Source organism: Globicephala melas, chromosome 10 (genome assembly GCF_963455315.2).
Source record: "Globicephala melas chromosome 10, mGloMel1.2, whole genome shotgun sequence".
NCBI classification, from domain to species: domain Eukaryota; kingdom Metazoa; phylum Chordata; class Mammalia; order Artiodactyla; family Delphinidae; genus Globicephala; species Globicephala melas.
In genome coordinates this window covers 3,087,011-3,112,850 of record NC_083323.1, presented here as the reverse complement: position 1 = coordinate 3,112,850, position 25,840 = coordinate 3,087,011, and the positions used below count along the sequence as shown (strand labels likewise).

The 25,840-nt window shown below is 50.1% G+C and overlaps 1 protein-coding gene across 5 annotated transcripts in view; it reads left to right on the top strand.

The window, feature by feature from the left end:
• TBC1D22A (TBC1 domain family member 22A) overlaps positions 1 to 25,840 on the top strand; it is a 385,336-nt gene that overhangs the window by 7,528 nt on the left and 351,968 nt on the right. For all 5 annotated transcript variants that reach the window (XM_060306130.1, XM_060306125.1, XM_060306128.2 and 2 more), the window contains exons 2-3: positions 21,183 to 21,239; positions 22,251 to 22,591. In XM_060306130.1, the coding sequence (XP_060162113.1) occupies positions 21,183 to 21,239; positions 22,251 to 22,591 (398 nt within the window). The remainder of the gene's footprint in view (positions 1 to 21,182; positions 21,240 to 22,250; positions 22,592 to 25,840) is intronic.

The following is a 25,840-nucleotide window of genomic DNA, read 5'->3' as shown; positions in this document are numbered from 1 at the left end:
ATTTTGAAAAAATAAACTTAAAATGAAATCATTTTTTCCCCCTCTTAAATGTTTATCTAATGTTGCAAATCTGGACTCTTTTGGGTTAATTTTAGATGAGGACAAAAATGACTTAAAAAAAATCCCTGATGATTTTGGATTTGTTCTGTTTTTTTAAAATTTTGTAAAATGAGAGCTGGAGGAGGTGTTTCACTCCCCTAAGTACTGTGAAGGCGAGATCAGAGGTTGGGGGTGGAAATGAACAGAACAGGCGCCGGGAGCTCTCGCCTCCGTTTTTCTGTTCCCACTGGAGTGGCCCTGCCTGGCCCACGTACAGCTAGGACAAGGGCAGCGGCGCAGCACGGTGACCTGGGGGCCAGGGTGTGACACCCGCCCCTGCCTGGCCTTCTCCGGAAGCTCCACCATCTTGCCACTCCTGGGCTTAGCCGCTCCTCAGTGGAACACGTGCAGTGTGAGGACCGGCCCCTGCGGACCCTCTGGGTGCAGCGGGGGTCCCGGCCTTGGAAGGGCTGGGCTGCACGTGGGGGATGCCTCCGTGCTCGGCCCTGGGAGTGCAGACACGACCGACCGCCTGGTTCTCCCTCTGGAGGATTCCGCGGAGAGTGGCTGTGAACCACATCCGTGGGCAGGTGTTGGCTCTGCGCCCCAGGCGGGAGGTGGAGCCGCGGATGGAGATGGTGCTGGCCTTGTAGTGACACCTCGTACCTGCGCCTGCTTATTGAGCACCTCCCTTGTTTCAGGCTCTTGACACACAGGTTCGGGCCAGCAGCAGCGGGAATGCTGAGGGGTCCTTTCCAGACTTTACAGGCTGCAGCTGAGCTGGTGGTGGGCCTGGCCTGGGGCTGGGGGTGGGACCCGGTTCCTTGCACACTGACTTCCTCTTTCCCGGTTCTCCAGGAGTGAGAGGGGCAGCTTCTGGGTTCACCCAGACATTCCCCCCCTCACAGAGAGAGGCAGAGGGTCAGGAGGCTCAGAGGGGACGGGGCAGCCTGGGTTCTTCCCATTTCTGGGCTCCGTGCCGCAGGGGACTTCTGTTTTGAGTGTCCCTGTTCCTTCTGTTCCCTCATTCTGATGCTGTTTCCTCTTTGGGGGGATTCACGTGGAAATCCCAGTCTGAGTGCTGAAGGTGGCAAAGGCGCATGTAGCTATCGGTGAGTTTAGTTGCTTAGAACAGTTACGGATTCTCTTACTGGGGTTAGGAGGGCTCAGGGCTGAAGCTGCTGTTAGTGTTACTAGCGCAGCTGGGCAGGGGGCCCTCGCCCCTCTGCTGCTCTCTGCCCGAGGCCCCTCGGTGAGCAGTGAGCGAGCTGGCTTTGAACTCAAGCATGTTGGCGGAGGGCAGAGCCCTTTCTCTACGCCGCCCTGTGCATTTCTGGGCTCCTGACCGCATGAACGCTCTGTTCCCCGTGGTCCATCCTCCCGGGGTCTGGAGTTCACTGGCACTGCCAGAGTGTTCCGGCCCGGGCATGGCCCGCCGTCTTCCTTCTCACCCGGGCTGCACACTCGAGCTTGGCCCGTGCTGCGGGGGCCAGACCGTGACACGGTTCTCAGATGTGCCCCGGGCCGCCCTCGCCCTGCTCCCTCACACAGCTTACTGCAGGGTTTGCCATGAGCCTTCTTTCCGTGAGCGTTTCTACTAGCCTCAAGGACAGAATGCTCTTGCTGGCGCCCAGGCTCACACGCAGCGAGACAAACGATGTTCAGTGCTTGTGATCCTAGGCCGAAAGCCCTCTGCAGGGTCCGGGCTTATCAGAGGGCGTGGGCACGGTGTGCGTGGAGAGGCTGGGCGGAGGACTGGGTCTTGGAGAGGGGAGGGGTCCCTCGGCGTCACGGGATCTTGGAGGCAGGAGGCAGCCCCTAGGGGGCGCTCAGCACCTGCTTCTCTTGTCAGGTGCAGGTGTTTGCAGGTGGCGAGGCCAGCCGGTTGGGTGGGAAGCAGAAGGGGTCTGGCCTTGCCATTACAGAATTCAGGAGGAAGAGAGCGCGGGAGACCTCCCGGCCCCCCAGTATTCACCGCAGTGTCTGCCTCCCGCCGTCTAGGGCGTGGGGATTGTCTTACCGGGCCAGTTACCGTCCTGGGGTGGCTAGTGCTACGGGTTAGTCTCAGACAGACAGGGGCTGCCGCCTCCTGCACCCCGTTTTGATTCCTTTAGAATTACTCCCTAGCTTGGGTTAGTTTCCTGTGCCAAAGCCAGTCATGGAGCCATTACAGCACTTTATGTCCCAGCCACACGTGGGCTCATCAACCACCATGACTGTAAGTCGCTCTGACAGGGCCGGGCAGGCGTGGGACGCTGGGGGCTCCTCAGAGGGCGTTGCCTAGTTACGCCCACTTATGAGGGGATGTGCTCTAGTCTTTGGAACTCCTTCAGGTTTAAAATGCTTAATCATTCAAGTATTCGTGTAGTAAAGAAGGGAGCACCGAACTAATGAGAACCTACTGTATAGCACAGGGAACTCTACTCAGTGCTTTGTGGTGACCTAAATGGGAAGGAAATCCAAAAAAGAGTGGAGATATATATATATATATATATATACACACACACATATATATATGTATACACATATATATGTATACATATAACGGATTCACTTTGCTGTACAGCAGAAACTAATACAACATTGTAAAGCAACTATATGCCAATAAAAATTAAAAAAAAAGGGAGCGCTGAATGTAGCAACAAGTATCTTGGGGTTTGGGATCGCTGTTCTTGGAGATTAAGTCACGGGAGGAGTGAGTGATGGGGTCAGGAGGAGAGGGACGCTGGGGACAGCAGGTGGGTTTCAGGTGTCACAGGAGAGAGCCAGGAGGCTGCCAGGGGCTGCACGAGGCGGGGCGCGCCTGTCGTGTTGTACCTGCGTGACTGCAGAGGGTCACGTCCTGTCTGGGGAAGTGGGGGTGAGGCATGGCAGTGGGGGCAAAGCTGATTTTTGCGATGGGCCCGTTAATGGGAGGTGGTGAGGTGGCCGAGAGCCAGCAGCAGCTCAGCCTGGAGGCCACTGTTTGAGTGTTTACTGGAGGTGCCCAGTAACGTCAGGAGAGAGCACAGTTTCGCGTGAACTGGGAAGAGAAAACTGGTGGAGCACTGGGCTTCGGGACGCACGGAGGAGTCTGAGGGGCGTCTAGATAGGCTGGCAGGAGCTGGGAGAGAGGAGAGAGGGCTCAGTGCGGTGAGCCTGGAGGTGACGTCGACAGGAGAGGGACTGGGGGGAGAAGCAGCAAGGCAGGGAGAGGTGGGGAAATGGGACCCATGACTGACTGCAGGGCTGGCAGGGTTGTACTTTTCCATGTTAATTTCAAAAGACTCCTCCCCCCATTCATACATTGTGCTTTTATGATGGTGTAATTGACGTATTATATTACGTTCAGGTGTGCAACCTAAGGATTCGCTCTATGTATCTATTGCAAAATGATTACAGGAAGTCTAGTTAAGGTCCATCCCCACACAGTTACAGGCTTGTTCCTTGTGATGAGAACTTGTAAGATTACAAGCAACCTTCTCATCTGCAGTGCAGTGTTACTAACTTCAGTCACCATGCTGTGCTTACATCCCCAGGACTTACTTATCTTGTAAGTGGAAGTGTGTGCCTGTGGACCCCTTCACCCATTTCGCACCCTGCCCCACCTCTGGCAGCCACCAGTTTGTTCTCTGGGTCTGTGAGCTCACACGTTGCTGTTTTCTTTTAACTGAAGTAGAGTTGATTTACAGTATTATATTCCACACATTGCTTTTTTCATGGGAGGGGTAAGTTTATTGTCAACATCCTCACTTCTGAGACCTGTCTGAAGAGCCATCCGTGAGCAGCTTGCTGATTGAATCAGTAAGTGCCCGTCTCCACTGGCTCCTGGGCCCCCAAGGAGTGTGACTGGAGACGAGCTCCAGGCCCTCTTACAGGGAGCTCGTGGCCCGGTGGGGAGAGCTCAGTAGGTGGCTGAGAGCTTGCGGGACGGGGTGAGCGTCACTGCCAGGTGGCGTAGCGTGGGTGTTGACGGTGGGACAGCCCGGGAGCCCCTCTGCTCAGGGTCCTGTAGGGCCACGTGTGTCTGCACTTGACTCTGTGGGCGGGACCATTTCAGATGATGCCATGGGCGGGAGGAATGGTGGAACTGTTTACCCTCGTAATAATGGCGTTTCATACATTTTCCTCCAGAGTCCTCTAAAGTTAATTTCCTTGGAAAACTTACCCTTCTGGACGTATTTTATAAATCTGGGGAGCATCACTGTGGTTAGAACACGCCTAATGGTAAATCAGTTGCTAATTGAGTTCACCTTTCAGAAAGCTACTGGAGACATTGAGTGATGACTGTGCTTGGAGAGGTTGATGGGCTGTAAACTGAGATACTACATGATTTGCCTGTTTACTTCATGTGTCTGAAATACAGGGAGGCAGTTAATCGCAAAGATGGCTGTATAATTTTTCATTTATTTTATGATGCTCAGGACACCGCAGCTTGGATGTATTTCTTTTAATTTTATCTCCTCTCTCTCTGCCGTTTCATTCATTGTTATTTTCACTCACTGCTCTTTAACCTTTAGTGAAAAAAAAAAAGCTCTTCTGGTGTTGTCCCATCAGCTTTGTTTCAGAGCCAGGGCCTTGGTGTAGGCGGTCCAAGTTCAGACCAGAAAGAAGTTCTCCGGGATACACAGGAGAGAATCACCTTATTGTCAAACCCAGAGGCCTTGCGACATTGGGCTCTCCTTCCTCCTGCCTTCCTGGCTTCTGCTCTGTAACTTAGGCTCATTCCCTCCTTTCTTCTCCCACTTCAGTGCCTACCTGTATCCTAATGACTCTCCACCACGGCGGGAGCAGCATCCCTGGCATCTTCGCAGCGCCAGTGTCGGACCGGGCGTGGAGCAGGTGCTCAGCCAGGGTGTGTCGAGTGACTCTAGTGCGGCAGCCTCGGGGTCGTCTGTGACTGGCTAAGATGTCACTGATTCGTGGTGCTCTGGGTGAAGGCTACGCCCCAGAGCTTGGCTGTCCACAAGTAGGCCCTCAGACAGATAGTCTTTGACTCTGAGTTTTTAAAAAGCTTTCCTGGGGGGCTTCCCTGGTGGCACAGTGGTTAAGAATCCACCTGCCAATGCAGGGGACACGGGTTCGAGCCCTGGTCCGGGAAGATCCCACATGCCGCAGAGCAACTAAGCCCGTGCGCCACAACTACTGAGCCTGTGCTCTAGAGCCCGTGAGCCACAACTACTGAGCCTGTGTGCCACAACTGTTGAAGCCCGCGCGCCTAGAGCCCATGCTCTGCAACAAGAGAAGCCACGCAATGAGAAGCCTGTGCACTACAAGGAAGAGTAGCGCCCGTTCGCCGCAACTAGAGAAAGCCCGCACACAGCAACGAAGACACAACGCAGCCAAATATAAATTAAAAAAAAAAAAAAAAAAGCATTCCTGGGGACTTCCCTGGCAGTCCAGTGATTATCCACTGCAGGAGGCATGGGTTTGATCCCTGGTTGGGGAAGTAAGATCCCGCGTGCCGCGTGGCACGACCAAAACCAAAAAGCTTTCCTGACTGGTGTTGTAAAGGCAGCCTGGATAGAACCCTGAAGAGATGGCGTTGGTCCCCGGGGCCCATCTCTCTCTTTTGGGCGTCCCGGCATCTGCCCAGTGTCTCCAGCCTGTCTTCATGTTGGGGCCCCGTCCTCTAGGAGCGCTCTTCCCGGTTCTCTCTTTAAACCTTAGCTTTGCCCGTTCTTTTGTCATCTTTCTTTCCCTTACCAATGGGGGCGTTTTCTGTGCCTTCTGCAGAAGAGGTGACCTTTATAGGAACTCAGGGCTCTCGTGGGAGGCGCTTCTAGTTGGGGGCCACTTCGGGGCACACTGTGGGCGTCTCTCTGCCTTCCTTCCTGACCCGTCCTGTGCTGTCCTTTGTCTGGACCCAACCCTCTCACCGAGCTGGGAGCCTCTGTTACATCGCAGTGTTGGAGCCTGTGATGCCTTGTTAGTTCTCAGTCACTCTTCTTCCATCTGACAGTCCTTCCCGGCTGCTCAGGCACGTGGTCATCAGGATATGTACCAGTTGGACCCAGAGGACACGGCTCATGGTCCCCGCCTTGCCTACTGGTAACAAATTAGTCTTTCTTTCTTTTTTTTTTTTTTGCGGTACGTGGGCCTCTCACTGCTGTGGCCTCTCCCGCTGTGGGGCACAGGCTCCGGACGCGCAGGCTCAGTGGCCATGGCTCACGGGCCCAGCCGCTCCGTGGCATGTGGGATCTTCCCGGACCGGGGCACAAACCCGTGTCCCCTGCATCAGCAGGCGGCCCTCAACCACTGCGCCACCAGGGAAGCCCAAATTAGTCTTTCTTAAGTTTCATTTTCTTATTTTGGAGGATGATAAAAATTTCCGTCCTTTCCACATGAAGTATACTGAAATGTTCTGTGACGGTAGCAGTGCAGACTCTGTTATCCAGGGCGGGAGGGGTGGACTTGGACCTGTTTAAAGGTTCATCGAATGATGTTGGTCGTCTGGGCGACGGGTGCTGAAGGCGTGCTTTTGCACCCTGAGCCTTCCCCTCATGCGCACCTGCTCCCCGGCACCTGGGCCAGGAGGGACTGGTCTGGTCCTTCCCCATCCTCACTTCTCCCTAGCTCGCCCTCCCTCCCTCCCTCCCTCCTTCCTTCCTTCCTTCCTTCCTTCCTTTTAACACCTTTGTAGAGATATCATTTATGTAACATACATTTCACCCACTTAAAGTGTACAATTCAGTGTTTTTAGTGTGTTCACCCAGCTGTACCACCATCACCACAGAGAGAGGCCCAGAACTCATCAGCAGTGACTCCCCTTCCCTCGTCCCAGCCCCTGACAACTGCTGACGTACCTTTCGTTTCTATAGATCTGCCTGTTCTGGATGTGTCATGTAAATTGAATTATATGTGTGGTCCTTTGTGACTAGCTTCTTTGACTGACTGTGACGTTTTCAAGGGTCACCCACGTTGGAGCATCTCTTTTTATGACCTAATAATGCATGTTCCATCGTATGGACAGGCACATTTGATTTATCCATTCATCAGTTGATGGACATTTGGACTCTTTCCACATTTTGGCTGCCATGAATAATACAGTACAAGTTTTTTGTATAGACATGTTTCCATTTCTCTTGGGTGTGTACCTAGAAGCAGAATCGCAGGGTCGTGTGGTCAATGTTGGACCTTTTGAAGACCTGCCAGGCTGTTGTCCAGAGCGGCTGCACCTATTTTCACTCCCATCCACAGTGTGTGAGGGTTTCAGTTTCTCTGCATCCTCGCCAACACATATTATCTTTAAATTTTTGCCCCCCTCCTGGCTGTGAAGTGGTGCCTAATTGTGATGTTTTTCTTTTTTTTTAAATTTTTTGGTCACAGCTTGCGGCATGCAGGATCTTAGTTCTTGACCAGGGATCGAACCCCTGCCCCCTGCAGTGGAAGTGCAGAATCTTAACCACTGGACTGCCAGGGAAGTCCCTCTAGTTGTGATTTTGATTCGCATTTCTGTGGTGGCTAATGACGGTGAGCCTTCTTTTTGAAAGATTTCTGTGTACAGTGTAGGAAGAATGGGGTCGGAGGAGACTTAGAGAAACGTGTCTTCGAGGAGCGCTCCAGGCACTGCATTCCCTGACCCTCTGAATGGCTGTGCCTGCAAACACCTCCCCTCTCAGAGCCAGAGCCATCTGTTTGAAACACTGGAACACATTTCAGACTTTCAGGAAGGCATACAGATGAATACAGGGAATGTAGACCACGTCCACAGTTGATGCTGTTGTGTTCTTTTCCTGGGCCCAGCTCTTTACTCTCACTTCCCCTGATCGTCACAGTTCTGAATTTTGCGGTTACCCTGCATGCAGTAGGATTTTTGACCACTCATGTATGTACCCAAAAATGATATATTGTCTCATTTTTGCATTTAAAAAACTTCCTGTAAGTGGTGGTGTCCTACTGTGTGTATTCAACGTTTCACTATTATGTTAATGAACTTTCCCCATCTTGAATCTGGTGGCTGAAGTTCCTTCCTGTTTGCTGTGGTTGGTATTCCATTATATGCATATGTTCTAGTTTGTTTATTCATTATTCAGTTGATAATGGACATCTAGATTTTTCTTTCTTTTTTTTTTTTTTTTAGATTTTTCTTAACATTTTTTCTCTTTGTGGTATTATGAACATTGCTGAACCTGTCTCCTTGTGTACCTGTGTAACTGTTTTTCCAGGGTGTGTAGCTGGCAGTGGAACTATGTCACCTGGATCTGCTTTTTAGAAGGAATCGTTAGGGTTCAGTGAATTACTGTAGTGTTTTAAAGCGGTACAATTTCTAAAAAAGTTTATTGGTTAATATATTTTTTAAGGAAAGATTTCATTATTTGAAAGGAGGTATGTGTATTAGTTGCCACTTATTCTTTAAAAAGGGCTTTAGTTGAAGCCTGTTTTCCTCTTTCCCTGTGCAAAACCAAATAAAAATGTAATTTTAATAAGATAAAATGAGGTTCCTTTTAGTCTGAGCTTGAACTTGGTTGGAACATTTTCTGCTCAGTAAACACAAGTGGTTTGCCCATGAAGAATTAATGCATTTCCTGCTGTCCTGGGAGGGCAAGGCCTGCAGTATGTGATAATGCTGCAGACTTTGGTGAAAATGACATGCAAATGGTGGGTTGTAGGCCAGACCGCCTGCTGGTTTGGAGCCTTATTGAATACATTTGCGCATAATGGAAGAATGCAAATGTTCGAGGAAAGATAGATTGATAGTATTGGTAAATACTGTCTGTAGGTCACTGCAGTACTCACACTGCTATTATATGGTTATCTCATTTCATACACATTCTTATTTCCATTTCTGGGATGAGGAAGGTAAAGCTCGGAACAATTACTTGGTTAACGCTCTTATTGGGACTTGAACCCAGGCCTTTGGATTCTTAAAACTGGAAACTTTCTACCAAGGTCAGGGAGGCATCCATGGAAATTTCAGGAAAGGGACCACGACAGATGGGTGGTGCTTGACCTAGGCAGGCTGATACTTTTTTTTTTTTTTGGCCAAAAGAAAGGAAAAAAGAAAAGAAAGCTCCTGGGTGTCACTGGGAAGTCTTGAAGGCTGCAGCCTGAGTCCCTCACGTGTCTATCAGTTGGGCGCAGGCCGTCACCCGGGACCCCCGCCAGCGCTGTTAGTTGTGGTGCCCACACGTACGGGCCCTCCACGTGGCTGGTGTGGGCTTCCTCACAGCATGGTGGCCAGGAGAACCAAGTGGAAGCTGTATTGCCTTTTAAAAAAGTTACATCTTTATTGAGATTCACATATCATAATTCACCTATTTTAATTCACATACGCCACCATTCACTCATTTAAAGTGTAAAATTCAATGATATTATATTGTATTCAAAAAGTTGTATAACTCTCACCACAGTCAATTTTAGAACATGTTTATCATCTCAGAAAGAAACCCTGTACTCATTAGTGGTCACCCCGGGAAACCACTAATCTTTGTGTCTCTATAGTATGATTTGTCCATTAGAGACATTTCATATAAATGCAGTCATATGATAATGTGGGGACTTTTTGGTGACTGGCTTCCTGTACTCAGCATAATGTTTTCAAGGTCCTTTGTGTTGTAGCGTGTATCAGCATTTCATTTTATAGCTGAGTAATCTTCCATTTTATGGGTATACCACATTTTGTTTACCTATCCACCTACGGTGCAACTTTTTTCTTCGCATGTGGTTACTAGTTGTCCCAGCACCATCTGTGGAAAGACAGTTCTTTCTCCAGTGAAGGGTCTTGGCACCATTAAAAAAAAAAATCAATTGACTGTAAATGTGCGGAGTCTGCACTCTCAGTTCTATTCCACTGATCTCCGTGTTTATCCTTATGCCAGTACCATACTGACTTGATTACTGCATCTTTTAGTAAGTTTTGAAATCTGGAGGAGTGAGTCCTCCAACTTCGTTCTTTTTCAAGAGTGTTTTAACCTGGTCATTCTGGGTCTCTTGAGTTTCCATGTGAATTTCAGGGTCATCTTATCAATTTCCACGTAGAAGCTGCCTGGTATTTTGATAGGGATGCGTTGAGTCTGTAGTGAATTTAGAGAGTGCTGTAGGCTTAACAATATTACGTCTTTTAATACAAACATGGGTATTTTTCCATTGAGGTTTTCTTTAAATTCTTTCAATAGTAGTTTTTAGTTTTCAGAGTATAAGTTTTATACATCTTTTGTTAATCTGTTCCTAAACATTTCATTCTTTTTGATGTTATAATAAGTGGAGTTGTTTTTTTAATTTCGTTTTTGGATTGTTCATTGCGAACGTATAGAAATGCAATTAATAGTTGTATGTTCGTCTTGTATGTTGAGGCCTTGCTGAATTTGTTGTTTAGTTTCACTACTTTTTTAGTGAATTCTTTAGTATTTTCTGTATATAAGATTATATTATCTTGTTAGTTTTACTTCTTCGTTTCTAATCTGGATGCCTTTTATTCTCATTCTTGCCTAGTTGCCCTAAGACCTCGAGTACAATATTGAACAAAAGTGGGGAGAGTGGACATCCTTGTCTTGTTCCTGACCTTAGGGGGAAAACATTCAGTCATTCGCCTTAGGTATGATGTTAGATATGGGTTTTTTGTAGATGTCTTTTATCAGGATGAGGACATTTCCTTCTATTACTAGTTTGTTGAGCATCTTTATCATGAAGGGGTGTTGGGTTTTGTCAGGTGCTTTTTCTGTGACTATTGAAATCATTGTGTGGCTTTGTCCTTTTTCCTATTGGGATTTTCAGGTTTTAAGCCAGCCTTGCACTCCTTGGATAAATCCTACTTGGTCATCATGTACAATCCTTTTTTAATGTTGTTGGATTTGGTTTGCTAGTATTTTGTTGAGGAGTTTTGTGCGTATACTTATAGGAGATACCGGTCTGTAGCTTTTTTTTTTTTTTTTTGGCCGCGCAGCTTGCGGGATCCTAGTTCCCTGACCAGGGATTCCCTGTAGTTTTCTTTTGTGATGTACTTGTCTGCTTTTGGTATCAGGGTAATTCTGGCCTCAGAATGAGTTGGGAAGTGGGTGGGCTCCTGCTTTTCTCCCCTTTACCAGAACAGCTCTGCTTCTGCCTGTCCTGTGTTTCTCTGTAAAAATTCTTTTGAAAAGTTGGTTTACTGCTTAAACACCCCCCTTCACACACAAAATGAAACCTCACAGGACAACAAAACTGGAGCTACATGTGTTAACACTGACACACAAAAAAACCATCTTGAGAAAAAATAAAGCTGCAAAAAGATATATAAAGATGTGTATATTATAAGATAATCTTAACTTAATCTTTACAAACATGCAGAATAATATCATAGGTTGCCTAGAGATGCACAAGTCTGCAGTAAAGGTATAAACACTTGTGTGAGAATTTTAAGTATCAGATTCAGGTTGCTAGTGACCTCATAGGACAGTAGAATTGGGGAGGGTTTCAAATCTATTGTAAGACAAAATGATAGGGTTTTTGTTTTTCCGGCCATGCAGCGAGGCTTGCAGGGGCTTAGTTCCCAGACCAGGGATCGAACCTGGACCCCACAGCGAAAGCACCAAGCCCTAACCAGGGACCGCCAGGGAAGCCCCCAAATGATAGGGTTTTGGATGGAGCTAAAGTGACGCTGTGGTGTTTGTGTGGGTATTTATGTTCTAGGTGCTATTAAGCTGGCCTTGCAGCCTGCTAGCTGGGTGTGACCTTGGGCAGGCCACTTAAGCTTTCTGTCCCTCAGTTTCTCCATCTGTACGGTGGGGATAGCCATCTGCCCGCTGGGTCGTGAGGATAAGAGGCACAGACACGCTGAGTTTGGAATGATGCTGAATCTGTTCACACGGCTGTTATGCTCTGTTTTATCGTCCGCTGTATCTCATGCTGAAGAGCAAACAGGAGTCTGGAGCAGACTCGGAGGCTGTTGGGAAAGGCTGGAGCTGAGCGGTTGGCGCACAGTGGGGTGGGCATGGTGTTGTCCCTCCCCCATCCTGTGTGTTTCTTGCCTTTGGCAGAAGCTCCTCCTCCAGGGCCCCTCCAGGCCCGACGTGACCTCCCTGTGGGCCTTGCCCACCGCAGAGATGTCCTCGTGGGGCAAGTGGAGGGTCACTGCCTTGCTTTCAGATCACGGCAAAGACAGGCCTCTTGAGAGCCCCTCCCGTCCTCTGTGGAGTGAGGGCTGGACCGGGGTCCTCAGGCCCCTCTGCACTCTGGTGTCCCAGGACCTCGAGGCAAGTTCTGCCCTGGCACTCGCCTTCTGCGCTCTCTAGTGACAGGCCACCAGCTGTGGCTTTCATTTCCCAACCGTTTCACCCTCTCCCGCGCCGTCAGGGTCTTATCGTGTTGTTCTCTTTGCTTGGAACGTTCTGTCTACCTCACTCTTCCTCTTCTTTTCATAGGTCTCAGTTTAAGGAATTTTTCCTCGAGGAACCTTCCTTTTCCGTAAGACTGGCCTTATGTACCCTTGTGGCATGTTATTGTAGGAATTCTCATGGAGCATTATAATGCTGGTTCGTTTTTTGCTATTATAAGTAAACTGCAAGGTCCTTAAGAGTTTGGACTATAGTGTGCTCATCTGTGCCTGCCCAGCACCCATCATAATGCCCATCACAAAGTGGCATTGTCAAATGTTTGTTAAATTTTGCCGAGAAGTTTTAGGATGTAAAAAAGAGCATTTTACCTGATTTAAATATTGTGCTGCAGGCACAGGAATGGAAAACTGAATAGAAACTGCATAGGAAACTGAAAAAATGACCTATATATAATAATTTAATGTATTATTAAAGATGATATCCTCAAACCAGTGGGGGAAAGGGTAGGTTGTTTAATAAATTGGAATAGGTTACTTTTTAAAGAAGTTTCCTACTAAGTAGTATATAGCGAAATAAAATAAATTCTAGGCGACTGAAAACACGGGGGTAAAAAATGAAACCACAGAAATATGAAACACACTCATATTTATGCAGCCTTAGGTGTTATGGACTGAATGTTTGTGGGCCCCCCAAATTCGTATGTTGAGATCCTAACCCCCAACGTGATGGTGTTAGGAAGTGGGGCCTTTGGGAGGTGATTATGTCATGAGGGTGGAACCCTCGTGAATGAGGTTAGTGTCCTTATAAGAGAGACCCCAGAAGGCTCTTTCACCCATTCTGCCATGTGAGGATATAGGGAGAAGATGTCTGTCTGCACACCAGGAAGGGAGTTCTCCCCAGACGCTGAACGTGCAGATGCCTTGATCTTGGACTTCCCAGCCTGCACGGCCGTGAGACTTTGTTTATAAGCTGCTCAGTGCATGGTATTTTTTATTATACACCCTGAATGGACTAGGGCAGTAGGGGGTGGGCTTTTCCAAGTATAGTCCTCAAAGCAGAACCCTCCGTGAAGGATAAAAGTGTGATGACTTAACATAAACCTTTAAGCCTCCCACATACCAGGAAAACAGATTTGCTACCTGTATTAGTTTTCCATTGCTGCTGAAACAAATTACCACAAACCTCCTGGCTAATAACACATTTATTATCTTACAGTTCTGGAGGTCAGAAGTCTGCACACAGGTCTCACTGGGCTAAAACCAAGGTGTCGGCAGGGCTTTCTGCAGTCTCTAGGGGAGAAACCATCTCCTTACCTCTCTAGCTTCTCAAGGCTGTCTTGACTATGGCCCCCTTTCTGCATCCTCAAAGCCAGCTGTGCAGCCTTGCTGTGAGCCTTCCTCCATGGTCATGATCTGCCCCCAGACCACAGCCGGGGAGGTTTTCCACTTAAGGACTTGTGATTAGATTGAACCCACCTGAATAACGCAGTATGCTCTCCCAAGTTGTGTGCCCTTAGTCACATCTAAAAAGCCCCCTCTGCTGTGTTGTTACCGAGTCTAAGCTGGTACTGCCCACTGCGCAATAGGCCAGTAATCGAGAGAAAAGTTGTTGGGACAGGGAGTAGCGACTTTATTCAGAAAGCCAGCAGACCAAGAGGATGGTGGGCTCGTGCCCCAAAGAGCCAGCTTGCCTGAGTTAGAACTCAGGCTCCTTTTATACGAAAAGGGGAGGGGGTAAAGTGAAACACTTCCTGGTTCCCGTCGGCCCCCAGAGAGGATGTGTTCATATCTTCCTCCCTGCAGTCATTCACAGGTGGGCCTGGGCAGGAGGTTTCCTGTGTGCTAAACAGAGGTATTTTAGCTTAACGCTCATTACCTTGGAGGCAGGGTTCCCAGAGGTGGGCCACTATGTATGATTTAAGCTTACAGGCACCATCCCTTTAGTGATGAACTTGTGAAAGAATATAGAAAGGTTCTTGTGTATTACTGTTCCCCACTGTCAGCATCCATTCAACGGTCTTGTGGGAAAAGGAATGAAGACCATTCTGCTGAACGGAGGTGATGAATATCCCTTAGAATTTTTAGTTAGTCCTTTTTATCTACAACTAGTTGAACCCAACGAAACCTCTTAGCACTTTGTTGTCTAATTCATAACTGAACTTGGGGTTTTGGTTCCAGTTCCCAGTACATATACTAAATTCCGGTGCTATTTATTTGGACCCAATTAAGCAAATTGGTTGCCCCTTCTCCAATGGGCAATGGAGATGGAATTCCCGTCTACTTCGGTTGGATGGCCAGGCCTGTTGGAGGTAAACTCATGAATAAATAGTGCCCGAAGTTTTAATGTGATTGGCCACCGCTAGGTCTTTAGCATTTATAGATCCTCCTGCCTGGGCACACACCTGCAAGGCCTGCCATACAGTATTCTAAAGGGGCTTAATTTAAGCCTGCTTCTGGGAGCCACTGATCCGTAGCAGCGCAACTGGCAAGGCCTTATCCCAAGTTCAGTGTCTCGCGACATGTTTTAGCGACATTCCTTTTTAATGTATGATTCATTTTCTTGGTTTTTCCTGTTGATTATGGTCTCCAGGATGAATGTAGTTTTAATGCCGTCATCCAGATCAGGGGATAATTTCCCTACGGAGGGCTTTACCCACATCAGAGATCTTCTGTACAGGTGGCATATGTTTCCATGCATCCTGAAAGAGCGTCCACACAAACACTACCAGCTTGTCTGAAATTTCTTGCAGTTCAAGGCATTTGAGGAGAGTCTGTCTTTCAGTCCTCGGTGGGGCAGGTTCCTCTGTGTTGAGTCCCCATCTGGGGAGGTCTGACAGCAGGCTGTGGGTTATTTTTAAAGACCTTGGGGGAAAGAGCTCTGCCTCCTTTTCTGGGATTTTCATGAGCTCCATCTGTAGGCATAAGGTATTTTCTGGGGGAATTCCCTGGCGGTCCAGTGGTTAGGACTGCGCTTCCACTGCCGCGGGCCCGGATTCGATCCCTTGCTGGAGAACTAAGATCCCACGAGCTATGCGCTGCGGCAAAAAAAAAAAAAAAAGTGTGTGTTCTGGACTCTGATGTCAAGGCGTTTTGGTGAAAAACTTCAGGGTGAGGTCTGTCAGAGAGACAGTCAGCTCACTTCCCACTGTCGGTTTTCCCCGGGGCTCCTGTGGGGAGTTAGGCGCCTCAAGTCCAAGGGAGCCCCTGGGCCTCTTCCGAGCGTCCCTGTCTTTCTACCGGGCGAGGGGCTCCTGCTCTGACTGTTTTCTGTTTCCCAGCGTTCCTCGTCCTCACAGCGCGCTGTTCTTTCCCCAGTGAGGGCTCACCCCTCCTTCCGGGAATCCAGCACCACTGCCAGAGAAGTGGCGTGTCGTCTTGCGTCTTCTTTCTTCTGTCGTTGTTCCATGTTGAACACTTTAAAAGCAACATCTACCAATCAAGAAGGGTTCATTCCAAATTCACCACCTCATTTCTGCAACTTTGTCCTGATATCTGAAGCGCTTTGCTCCGAAATGTAAAATCCACCATTCTGATATTTCCAGGGACCTCGGGATCTGCATTAGTATGACGCCTGCAGGCCTGATAAATCCTCTCCAAAAATTCAGAGGGCTTCATTTGTTCTGCTGAGTTTCTGGAATGTTGTTCAAACTCTTTAGCTTTGGTTTCCCTTTCAGAGCCCTGCCAAAACGGGGCCTTCCTCCCTCACTGGGGTCCCCCTTGGCTCGGCTGTGGGCACTGCCAGGTGGGCTTCAGGTGCAGAGGATCCTCCCTGTACCCAGTTAAAGAAGTCTGAGAAACCCAGCCAGCTGGTCATTTGCATTTAGTCCCCCTATGAGATAATGGCATAGGGGAAATAGCCATGATGTCCCGGAAGTGGCTCCTGGCCCAAACTGGGTGTCCTGTCGGGTCTTAGATGGCGATACCAGACCAAGTCCCTGTGCCCCAGAAGCTAACACAGGCTTTTCTAATTGATCCCTAGAAGGAGGGGAGGTCCTGAGCCCCAGTGTCGGGAACGGGAGGTAGTGGACGGGGTGGATATATTGGCAGAACGGCCAGAGTGGCTGGGACGCCAGCTCAGCCAGAGGAGTGAAGGTTTGAAGCCGTGTGTGCTCGTTCTCATTCCCTTCCTTATTTTCCCTGATAACAGTACCAATGCTTGCACAGAAAGGATTCCGCCATTCTTCCCTGCTTTTTTCCACAGAACAGCTATAGAGTCGCTCAAGAGCCACTTAAAACCATAGATAGCAATTGATCATCTAACCATTAAAAGGATGCCTTTTTGCTTTGGCATCAACCAACTGGGATTGCAGTGCAGTTGAACAAAAACCTGATTACTGCTGTGGCAAACAATTTAAGATAATTTCTATAATTATGACTATTATCTCTACCAGGATATACCAGAATTTTAGGAGTTCCGTATAGTTTCTAGAATATATTCATTTACCCATGTGATACGATCTAAGAAGTTTATCATCACTCATCTGACAGTGCCTCTCCTGCAATTCAACACACCACATAAGCCCAGTGAGTTTAATATTCCTCTCTCAGAGACGGACAGAAAACAAGTAATTTGAGGTGTTCCAGGGACCCTCCGGAAAATCCAAAAGTTAGCCAGAGGTCAAATGAACCCCACTTAGAACTTGATTTTTGGGAAGTTTGTCAAAAATGTCAAAGCGTTTTAAACCAGTGATAATAAAAGATCTCAATGGCAAATACAGATCACTTAAACTCATTCTTTTACCAAAAGCAGTTCAATATTCTAAGAAAACTTTGTCCTCTTAGAGAACCAAATTCAGGTCTTGTACCACTTTACCTCTTGAGATTTTAATTAAGTTCAATCTTATCTTAGAACTTAGTTTAGTTTCGAGTTACAGAAATCTGGAGAGACTATTCCAGACAGACATTCCCAGAACATTATTCCTGCAGAGTTTACCCAAAACTCTCTACTTCATTTACCTCTATTTTACTTACTTAAAAGCTTCGTCACACTGTTATTTTTCTTGCTGACAAACTTTATAACAGGGATAGGGTCTTATTTGATTTCTAGTAAACCCAGGTACAATGAAAGTATTCTACTTAGTGGTGATGACTCATATCTGTATCAAACCAACAAGCTTAAGCTAACCTTAACACCAGATGTTAATACTGAGTATTTCCTAGATCACGTGAACCTGAAACTCATTCTGGCCAGTTTCTTTTATATTTGAGTATTTATAAGCACTTAATTTCCTTTAAGCCAATTAAATAGGGCTCTTTTACGGATTAATTTGGCAGTGCCACACATCTATAAAACTTGTGCAAACACAAACACAGGGACCTCATAGTTCCCATTCGAAAATTTTAGCCGTGAATCAGGTACAGCAATGTAAAACCCATCAGTTATAGAAGAGGTTGGATTCAAATTGGGTTTCTGGCAAATGGGACAAATCAGGGTCACCTGTCTACTATAGCTAAACCCTTTTTACTAGTATTTATGGAAAAGACACTTCTGTTTGTTTGTAGCTTTTGGTGATTTTAGGAACCAAGTGGAACCTTTCTCTTTTTCCTCGAATGTCCCACTCTTGGACAAGGACGGGTTTTTTTTCCTGTTCCTTTCCTCCATTTAATATCAGTAAAAGTTTTAAGTATCACAAAACTGATTTGGCTGTTAGTGGAGAAACAGTACCAAACAAAATGAAACAAAAAAACCAAAAGAACAAACAAAATCCTAAATAAACCCTCAAGTTTGGTCGTGGGGTTTTACATATACCAAGGACACAGGAGACCATAAACGGCGTAATAAACACAGCAAGAGTAGCAGTACAGGGTGCACAGGGTCCCAAGAGAACCCTTTCTAAACCCCCTGTGGAGATCCTAACAGGTACTGTGGCCACACGTTGTTACAATATCATCTTCCACTCACGCATGCTTCAGAGCTGTATTCAGATCCCTTATCCAAAATGCACCTCAGAGGACTTTCTTTGGGGATAGTTGAGACATTACTCCCTTTTCAAGACAAAACACAAAGGGCACACACAAGTGCTGGCACCCAAAGAAACCAACGAGCCGGTTCACAAATCGGGTAGGAATCCAACAGCTCTTCCCACTCTCCGACAGGGTGCTCCACTCAAATACAAAACAAACTGGCTTAGTCCAGTGAAAAAGCCCCAAACGGAGAGGAAATAAAGTTTCTGGCTGTGCACACCGGAGCGACGTAACCCTACTGTATGGAGCCCGTCGGCCCCCAGAATGTCGATTCCTTGATCCAGCTGCCAAGCGCTGGGGTAGCCGGTGTCGTTTCAGGGAACTCTGGAGGGCAGATCCTCAGGGTAAGTGGTCCCGCCAGCTTCTAGGGCCTTACCCGGAAGTTCCCCGACTGGGGCGGCTGGCCACGAGCAGCAGGGCTCCTAGATGGCTCCCCCAAATCTGTCACCGAGTTCAAGCTCGTACTGCTCGCTGTGTGACAGGCCGATAATCGAGAGGCGAGTTGTTGGGACAGGGAATAACGACTTGATTCAGAAAGCCAGCAGACCAAGAAGATGATGGGCTCGTGCCGCAAAGACCCATCTTGCCTGACTTAGAATTCAGGCTCCTTTTATACGAAAAGGGGAGGGGGTAAAGTCAAGCATTTCCTGGTTCCCATCAGCCCCCAGAGGGGATGTGTTCATTTCTTCCTCCCTGCAGTCATTCACAGGTGGGCCTGGTCAGGAGGTTTCCTGTGAGCTAAACAAAGGTATTTTAGCTTAACGGCTCATTACCAGGGAGGCAGGGTTCCCAGAGATGGGCCACTATGTATAATTTAAGCTTATAGGCAACATCGCTTTAGCGATGAACCTGTAATAGAATACAAAGGTTCTTCCCTATGACAGTGTGAGGTGACACGTTCACAGGTGCTGGGCTTGGGAGGTGACGTTTTTGGGGCCCTTATTCTGCCCACCTCACTGCCTCAGTGACAAAGGAATCCTTTGTTTACAGAGAGGTTTTTACAAATCAGTGAGAAAAGGGTGAACAGCCCCTTAGAAAAATGGACAAAGGGTCCAAACAGGCATTTTACAACAAGAAGCAGCACAGATGAACAAAATATGTTTCAAGATCGCTCAGCCTCCCCAATCATCGAGAAGGTGCAGAAGCAGCACTGAGACCCCTTTTCTCCCATCAAATAGCAATGATTCATGGTCCCTACTGTGGGCCCTTGAATAACACGGGTTTGAACTGCGTGGGTCAGCTTACAAGCGGGTGTTTTTCAGGAGTAAATACTACAGCCCTGCACCATCTGGGTGGGCTGAAGCTGTGCGCACAGAACTGCAGGTAGGAGCAACCGGAGGGCCGACTGGAGGAAACGCTCAGATTTTCGACTGTGCGGCGGGTCGGTGCCCCCACACACCGCGTTGTTCAGGGGTCAGCCGTTTATACGTGCATCCTTTATGTCCCAGGCCTTCCTTCTCTGGGACTTTATCCTTTAGAAGTTATATTTGTGTGAAAGTATTGTCCCCAGAGAAGTTTATTGCTGCTTTTATAATCACACACAATTTTAAACAAGTTAAATATCTCACGGTCAACACTGGTTAAACCAATTACCCTGTAACCATATGGTGGGACAGTGTGAAATTAGAGGGGAGATTGTCCAGGGAGGTGGTACTCATTGTTAAGATTTGTAAAAAACTTACAAAACTTGAAAATAATTATAGATTTATGGGAGTTGCAGAGAAAGGTCCGGGAAAGTCCCATGTGCCCTCAGTATTATGTTTTTAAATGTGTATGAGCTGCATGTATTTTTCGTGTGTTGTCGCATAATGTATGTATAACCATAAAGTAAATAAATGTATTTAAGTAAATTGAAGAACAGTAATATGGGGAAATAGTTGTGACACATGACTAAGTAAACAAGGTAGGATTTCATTCATTCTGTTTTAGAAAGCCAAGAAGACTTCATCTATCTCCTAAGCACCTGAGTGTCTGTGTTTGTCTTTACATACACGCACCCTGCAAGGCTCTGCCTCAGTGTAACAGTGGCTGTCTGTTCCACGTGGACCACATCAGTTAGGACTCTGAGTGCCCATGGCGTCAACAAACGGGCTTGTTTATTTCATGCCATGAAGTCCGAGGTCCAAGGTTGGGCTGGCAGCTCTCAAACCTGCTGGAGACCCGCGCTCTCCCCATCTCCGCCGCCAGCCCCCACCCCACTGCCCTTCTTCCAGGGAGGCTTTCGTTTTAACTCGTGTTTATTTCTCTCGGGGGCAGGATGGCTGAGACACCTCTCGGCCTCATACGTGTGTTCCGGGCCAGAAGAAGGGGAAAGCCTAGGGCCAGGGGTGTGCCAGCTAAGCGTTTCTCCTTTGTCTCTTTCTGACCGGCCCCGGGTCCCGCGGCCGCCCCTGGCTGGGCGTCGAGAGGAGGAAGGGGGGCATGGGTGGGCTCGCTCCACTGACGAGTGTGCCGGCAAGTTGCTCTGTTTCCGTCTCTTTTCCAGATGTACTCTGATGAACACAGACTTTATAGTGAAACCATGAAGTCTTTTAGCAAAATTATATTTCTCTTCTCTGTAATTCTGTATTCCATCTTTAGACAGAATGGTACCAGAGGAGAACTTCCCAACGGGCGTTTCGTGGTCCGTCTTTTAGTCCGAGGGCAGAGGCTGCGGGGAGCCTCCCCAGCTCCCCTAGTCGATGCCCGAGGCTCTGTGCTGACGCCCTTGGGGCTGTGGGTCCCTCAGTGAGGCCCGTTCGCAGGGAGGCTGAATGCCCTGCTTGTGTGCGGGTCGTGGGCTTGCACGGTGCTATTCATTCCTTCCAGACACGCCCTCGGGACCCTGCGGTGGCCGGAGTTGCTCCCTCGGGCGTGGGTTTGAGGAGCTGGCCTTCTTCCTGAGTCAGTGGGGGGCTCCTGGGAAAGCCGAGGAGAAGCTAATTTGTTTTCCTTTCTTTCTGAATAGCATCCAGCATGTGTATGGCGCCCAGCACCCCCCATTTGATCCACTGTTACATGGCACGTAAGTGACGCCTCAGATCTCGCAAGGCTGTTCTCATCTCAGGCCAGGTTTTGGGGGGCTGTGGCGACCCCCCAGCTCCTTGGAATTCTGAGGGGGAGGAAAGTGGCCTTTCACTCAGCCAACACACATCAAGCAGTTGCTTTGTGTGAGGCGCTGCTGGCCTTGCATAGCCCATCCTCGGAGGAGGGCAGACGTGGAAGCCATGGCCCAAGGTGGGCAGCCTGTGCGGGGTCTCGGGCTGCCCGTGGGCCAGGGCGGGGCTGGCAAGTCTTTGTGAGCTTAGATCGGGAGAACACACCAAAAGCAACAACAGCAAAAGGATAAATTGGACGTCATCAAAATTAAAACCTTTTGTGCTTCAAAGGACACACCATCAAAAAAGTAGAAAACCTGCAAGAGAAATCTTTTGCAAACCACGTAGCTGATAAGGGGTAATTGACTGTCCCTGCTCTCTGCCCACCGCCTGCAGCTTGCTTGCCCGTGTCTGGGCTCCTCCAGCAGGGGCGGGTGTGGGGCAGGGGTGGCCCTGGAGGACCACACGTGTCGGATGAGCTCCCGACACTCGGTGGGGCCAGTGTTGTGTGTCGTCATGCTGTGGGCATCCTTGAAGTTGTCCCGTGTCCAGATCCACCTGCCAAGGGCCTGTGTCCCGCGAACAGTCTCTCCTGACCCCCACCGCCAGCTGCTGCCGTGGGAGGTCTGCCAAGGTGTCGGGCCGAGAGTGTTTGTGGGGCAGGGCTGGGCACTATCGCTGGGCAGTGCTGTGTGTCCTTGTGCGTTGGTCTGTGGGGAGAACGCTCAGCGTGACTCTCCCAGAAGACCTCTCCTCCTTCCCTGTCACTGCATCCTGTGAGCTCTGTCTCATTCTGGATGTCTCTGCATCGTGTTTGCTTTTTCACTCACTCTCGGCTCGCTTGTGTGCCTTTCCACCTGGGCTCTCCTCTCTGACCGGTCTTGGGTGACCACGCTCAGCCCCCCGAGGCGCAAGTAAAAGCTGCCTTTGCTTTGCAGCTTGCTCAGGGCCACACCCAAGGTGCCGACCACGCCGGTGAAGGCCAAGCGAGGCAGCACCTTCCAGGAGTTTGAGCGCAACACCAGCGACGCCTGGGATGCCGGCGAGGATGACGACGAGCTCCTGGCCATGGCGGCCGAGAGCCTGAACACCGCGGTCGTCATGGAGACGGCCAACCGGGTCCTGCGCAACCACAGCCAGCGGCAGGGGTGCCACAAGCCGCCGGGGGCTCTGGGGCCCGAGCAGAAGCCAAAGCCTTCGGTGGAGCCTCCTTTGGTCCCGAGTGGTGACCTCCGGCTGGTGAAGTCTGTCAGCGAGAGCCACACGTCCTGTCCCGCAGGTGGGAGGGGAGGGCTGCAGAGCTGGGGCCCATCTCCAGAAAGCGGGGCTGGAGGCTGCTCACCGGGGTGGGGAGGGCCCCATCCTCCCATACAGCAAGGGTCCCCGCCCTGGGGCTCCTAGACCCGAGTGGCAGCGGGCCTTCTGGGCAGCAGAGGCAGCGCACTTTATCTGGTCCTCCTGGCCGAGTGCGTCTCCCCTGCAGATGGAGTGGCCGGCTGGGAGCTTTCGTGGGCTGCTTGGGGGACCCCGCCCTTGTCAGGACGCCCTGGCTGCTCCCGGGGGTGTTTCCAGGCCAGGGGCCGGGCCAGCTGCACGTTCCGGGGCTGGACCTCCCTCGGCCGCTTCTGACGATTCCCTGCAGGACACAGAGGCGTGGGCTCAGGGTCTGTAGGGGTGGGTCTCTGCTCCGCCCCTAAACTCCGCCAGGGTAAGCTCACGTCTGCATCTCGTATCCACATGCCTGGCACCGCCTTCCTCACTTCTGCTCGTCTTGTGTTGGAGGGGCTGAGATAGAAAACAGCGCAGTTGTTAAATGAGCATCTGCGATGGGTGAGACACTGTCCTCTGGGCTCGCGCTGCCCCAGGGGACAAGCTGAATGGAAGTCCTTGCCCCGTGGAGTGTCCATTCTGGCGAGGGGGACAGACAGCAGCCTACACACGATGTGTGAGGAGGCATGAGGGCTAAAAGGTGGCAGGTGCCAGGGGTCAGAACGGAGGTGGGAAGCGGTCCCCAGAGCAGGGTGGGGTCTGGGCTGTGGTCCTAAATCGGGCAGTCAGGGCACCCTCCCAGGGGAGGCAGCAGTGTTAAGGAGGTGAGGGGGTGATTGTGGGGGTCTGGGGGCAGGGGGGCCAGCAGTGCAGCTGCACACCCTCTAATCCCTCTCCCCAGGGTCTCCTGGGGGTTAGGGTGCTCGCCCCGTGTTTACAGATAAGAAAGTGAGATCATCACCGTAGCCTAAGGTTACCTGCTGGTAGTTGCAGAATTAGGTTTCATACTTAGGTCTAGTTTTCAAAAACGCTTTCCAGAAATTAACTTCTAAAATGTTACAGTCTTCTTAGGTGTGAATTATTTCATTTGATCCGTTTTTGTATTGGAACGTGAACCATTTTTCTTTAAAATAGGGTGAACTTTGAAGTATTAGAGCTTAAATATGGAAGGACATCCAGTTAGGGCTTGCACAGGTTGATGGAACGTTCCTGTGACTCGTGACGGGCACTCTGACCACCTCCTGTGTGCCCGAGCCGGGCAGGCGTCCCCAGGCACCGAGTTCCTCCTGCTGTGGGCTCTGCAGCTGATGCTGCGACCCTGCGAGCCGCAGAGGCGGGACCACGTCCAGGTCCTCTTTGTTCTTCCTGGGTGTCCTGGGCAGTTACGGAGATGCTGGTGATGTAACCCGAGCTGTCCTCAGGGCCTGCTGCCCATGGGGCGTGGCAGCCACGCCCGTCCCCGCACAGGGGTGCGCTGCCCGGGCCGGGGCCTCTGCCTCGGGTGAGAGACCTTTGAGGTCCATTTGACTTTACTGCTCCTGTGAGCAGCGCTTTGGAATTCTGAATGTCCTGGAACGTTCCACCGCGGGGCATGGTGCAGTTAGAGTGTGGCTGTGTCTCTGCCAGCGTTTGTGCCACTGCCCGTCCCAATCGTGAGCCCCCACAGGGAGCAGATGTCACCCTGTGCGGTGTCCGCAGGGCCTCCCTGCTGCCGTCGGCTTTGCCCTTCAGCCCTGGGGAGATGGCGGCCTCAAAGCTCAGTGGTGGTGGAGTGTGGGCTCGTAGGCTGGCTTCCCCGGGCCTTCACTTCACCTTCTGGCTGTCTATTTCTTAATGAGTGTCTGAGACATCTGTTGCCTTTGTACCTGAAGTCAGAGGCACTTTGCTTGATTTCGGGTACCACTGGGTTAATGGCAAAGCGTGTCATTGGCTGGGAAGGGCTCAGCGGGCATCGGCCAGGCGAGGGCTGTCCCCATAGCTGACCGTGACCCAGCCGCGAGCGGGTCTCGTATGGACATCACATGGGTGGCGGTTAAATCACACTCTCGGGGGCCCTGGAGGCGGGACGTTGACGTGTTTTCCACTCGCGGTGATGAGAGGCCTGGCTGTAGACTGTTTCCTTGGGGGCCGCTGCTCTTGCTTTACCTTCCAGATCCCACCAGCCCCACCTTCGAATGGGGCTCAGGGGCAAGTGGGGCCATTAGGGTCTGAATAAAGTCACACGGAGCATCTCTGCGATCGCAGATAGATAAAAGCGAGCACGTTTGCTCCGCGCTGCCGCGGGCCCCGCCCCTGCTGCGGCGCCTCCTGCAGACTCACGAGGACCACTGGGAAGAGCAGGTCCCCGGGAGGGAGGGGAGCTCTGAGTCCCGCCACCTCTGCCTTCCCCTCACCACTCCAGCCTGTCCTCGCAGAGCCCCGAAGCGGGAGGTGCTCTCAGCGCTGCGCCACGTTTGCAGGCTTTTCTGGAAGTGTAACTGGGCCAGACTCTGCCCGGAGGCCTGGGCCATCTTGGTGCCCCGCGGGCCCCCTTGGGAGCCTTGCCCGTGTGTTTGCTGTAAAGCACGGCAGCTCCCTTCTGACAGCTGCTGCCGGAGGCCAGCGTTAGCATGTTCGCTGCACGTTGTTTGCTCCTTGCCCCGTTTCCCAGAGCTTAGCTTTTACTGTACTTTTTTTTTTTTTAATTAATTAATTAATTAATTTTTGCGTGTTGGGTCTTCGTTTCTGTGCGAGGGCTTTCTCTAGTTGTGGCAAGCGGGGGCCACTCTTGATCGCGGTGCGCGGGCCTCTCACTATCGCGGCCTCTTTTGTTGCGGAGCACAGGCTCCAGACGTACAGGCTCAGTAGTTGTGGCTCACAGGCCTAGTTGCTCCGCGGCATGTGGGATCTTCCCGGACCAGGACTCGAACCCGTGTCCCCTGCATTAGCAGGCAGATTCTCAACCACTGCGCCACCAGGGAAGCCCCGTTTTTTTTTTTTTTTTTTTAAGTAAATTAAGTTTTGGCTGCGTTGGGTCTTCATTGCTGCACGTGGGCTTTGTCTAGCTGCGGCGAACGGGGGCTACTCTTTGTTGCGGTGCGCGGGCTTCTCATTGTGGTGTCTTCTCTTGTTGCGGAGCACGGGCTCTAGGTGCTTGGGCTTCAGCAGTTGTAGCACGTAGGCTCAGTAGTTTTGGCTTGCACGCTCAGTAGTTGTGGCACTCAGGCTCAGTAGTTGTGGCACACGGGCTTAGTTGCTCTGCGGCATGTGGGACCTTCCT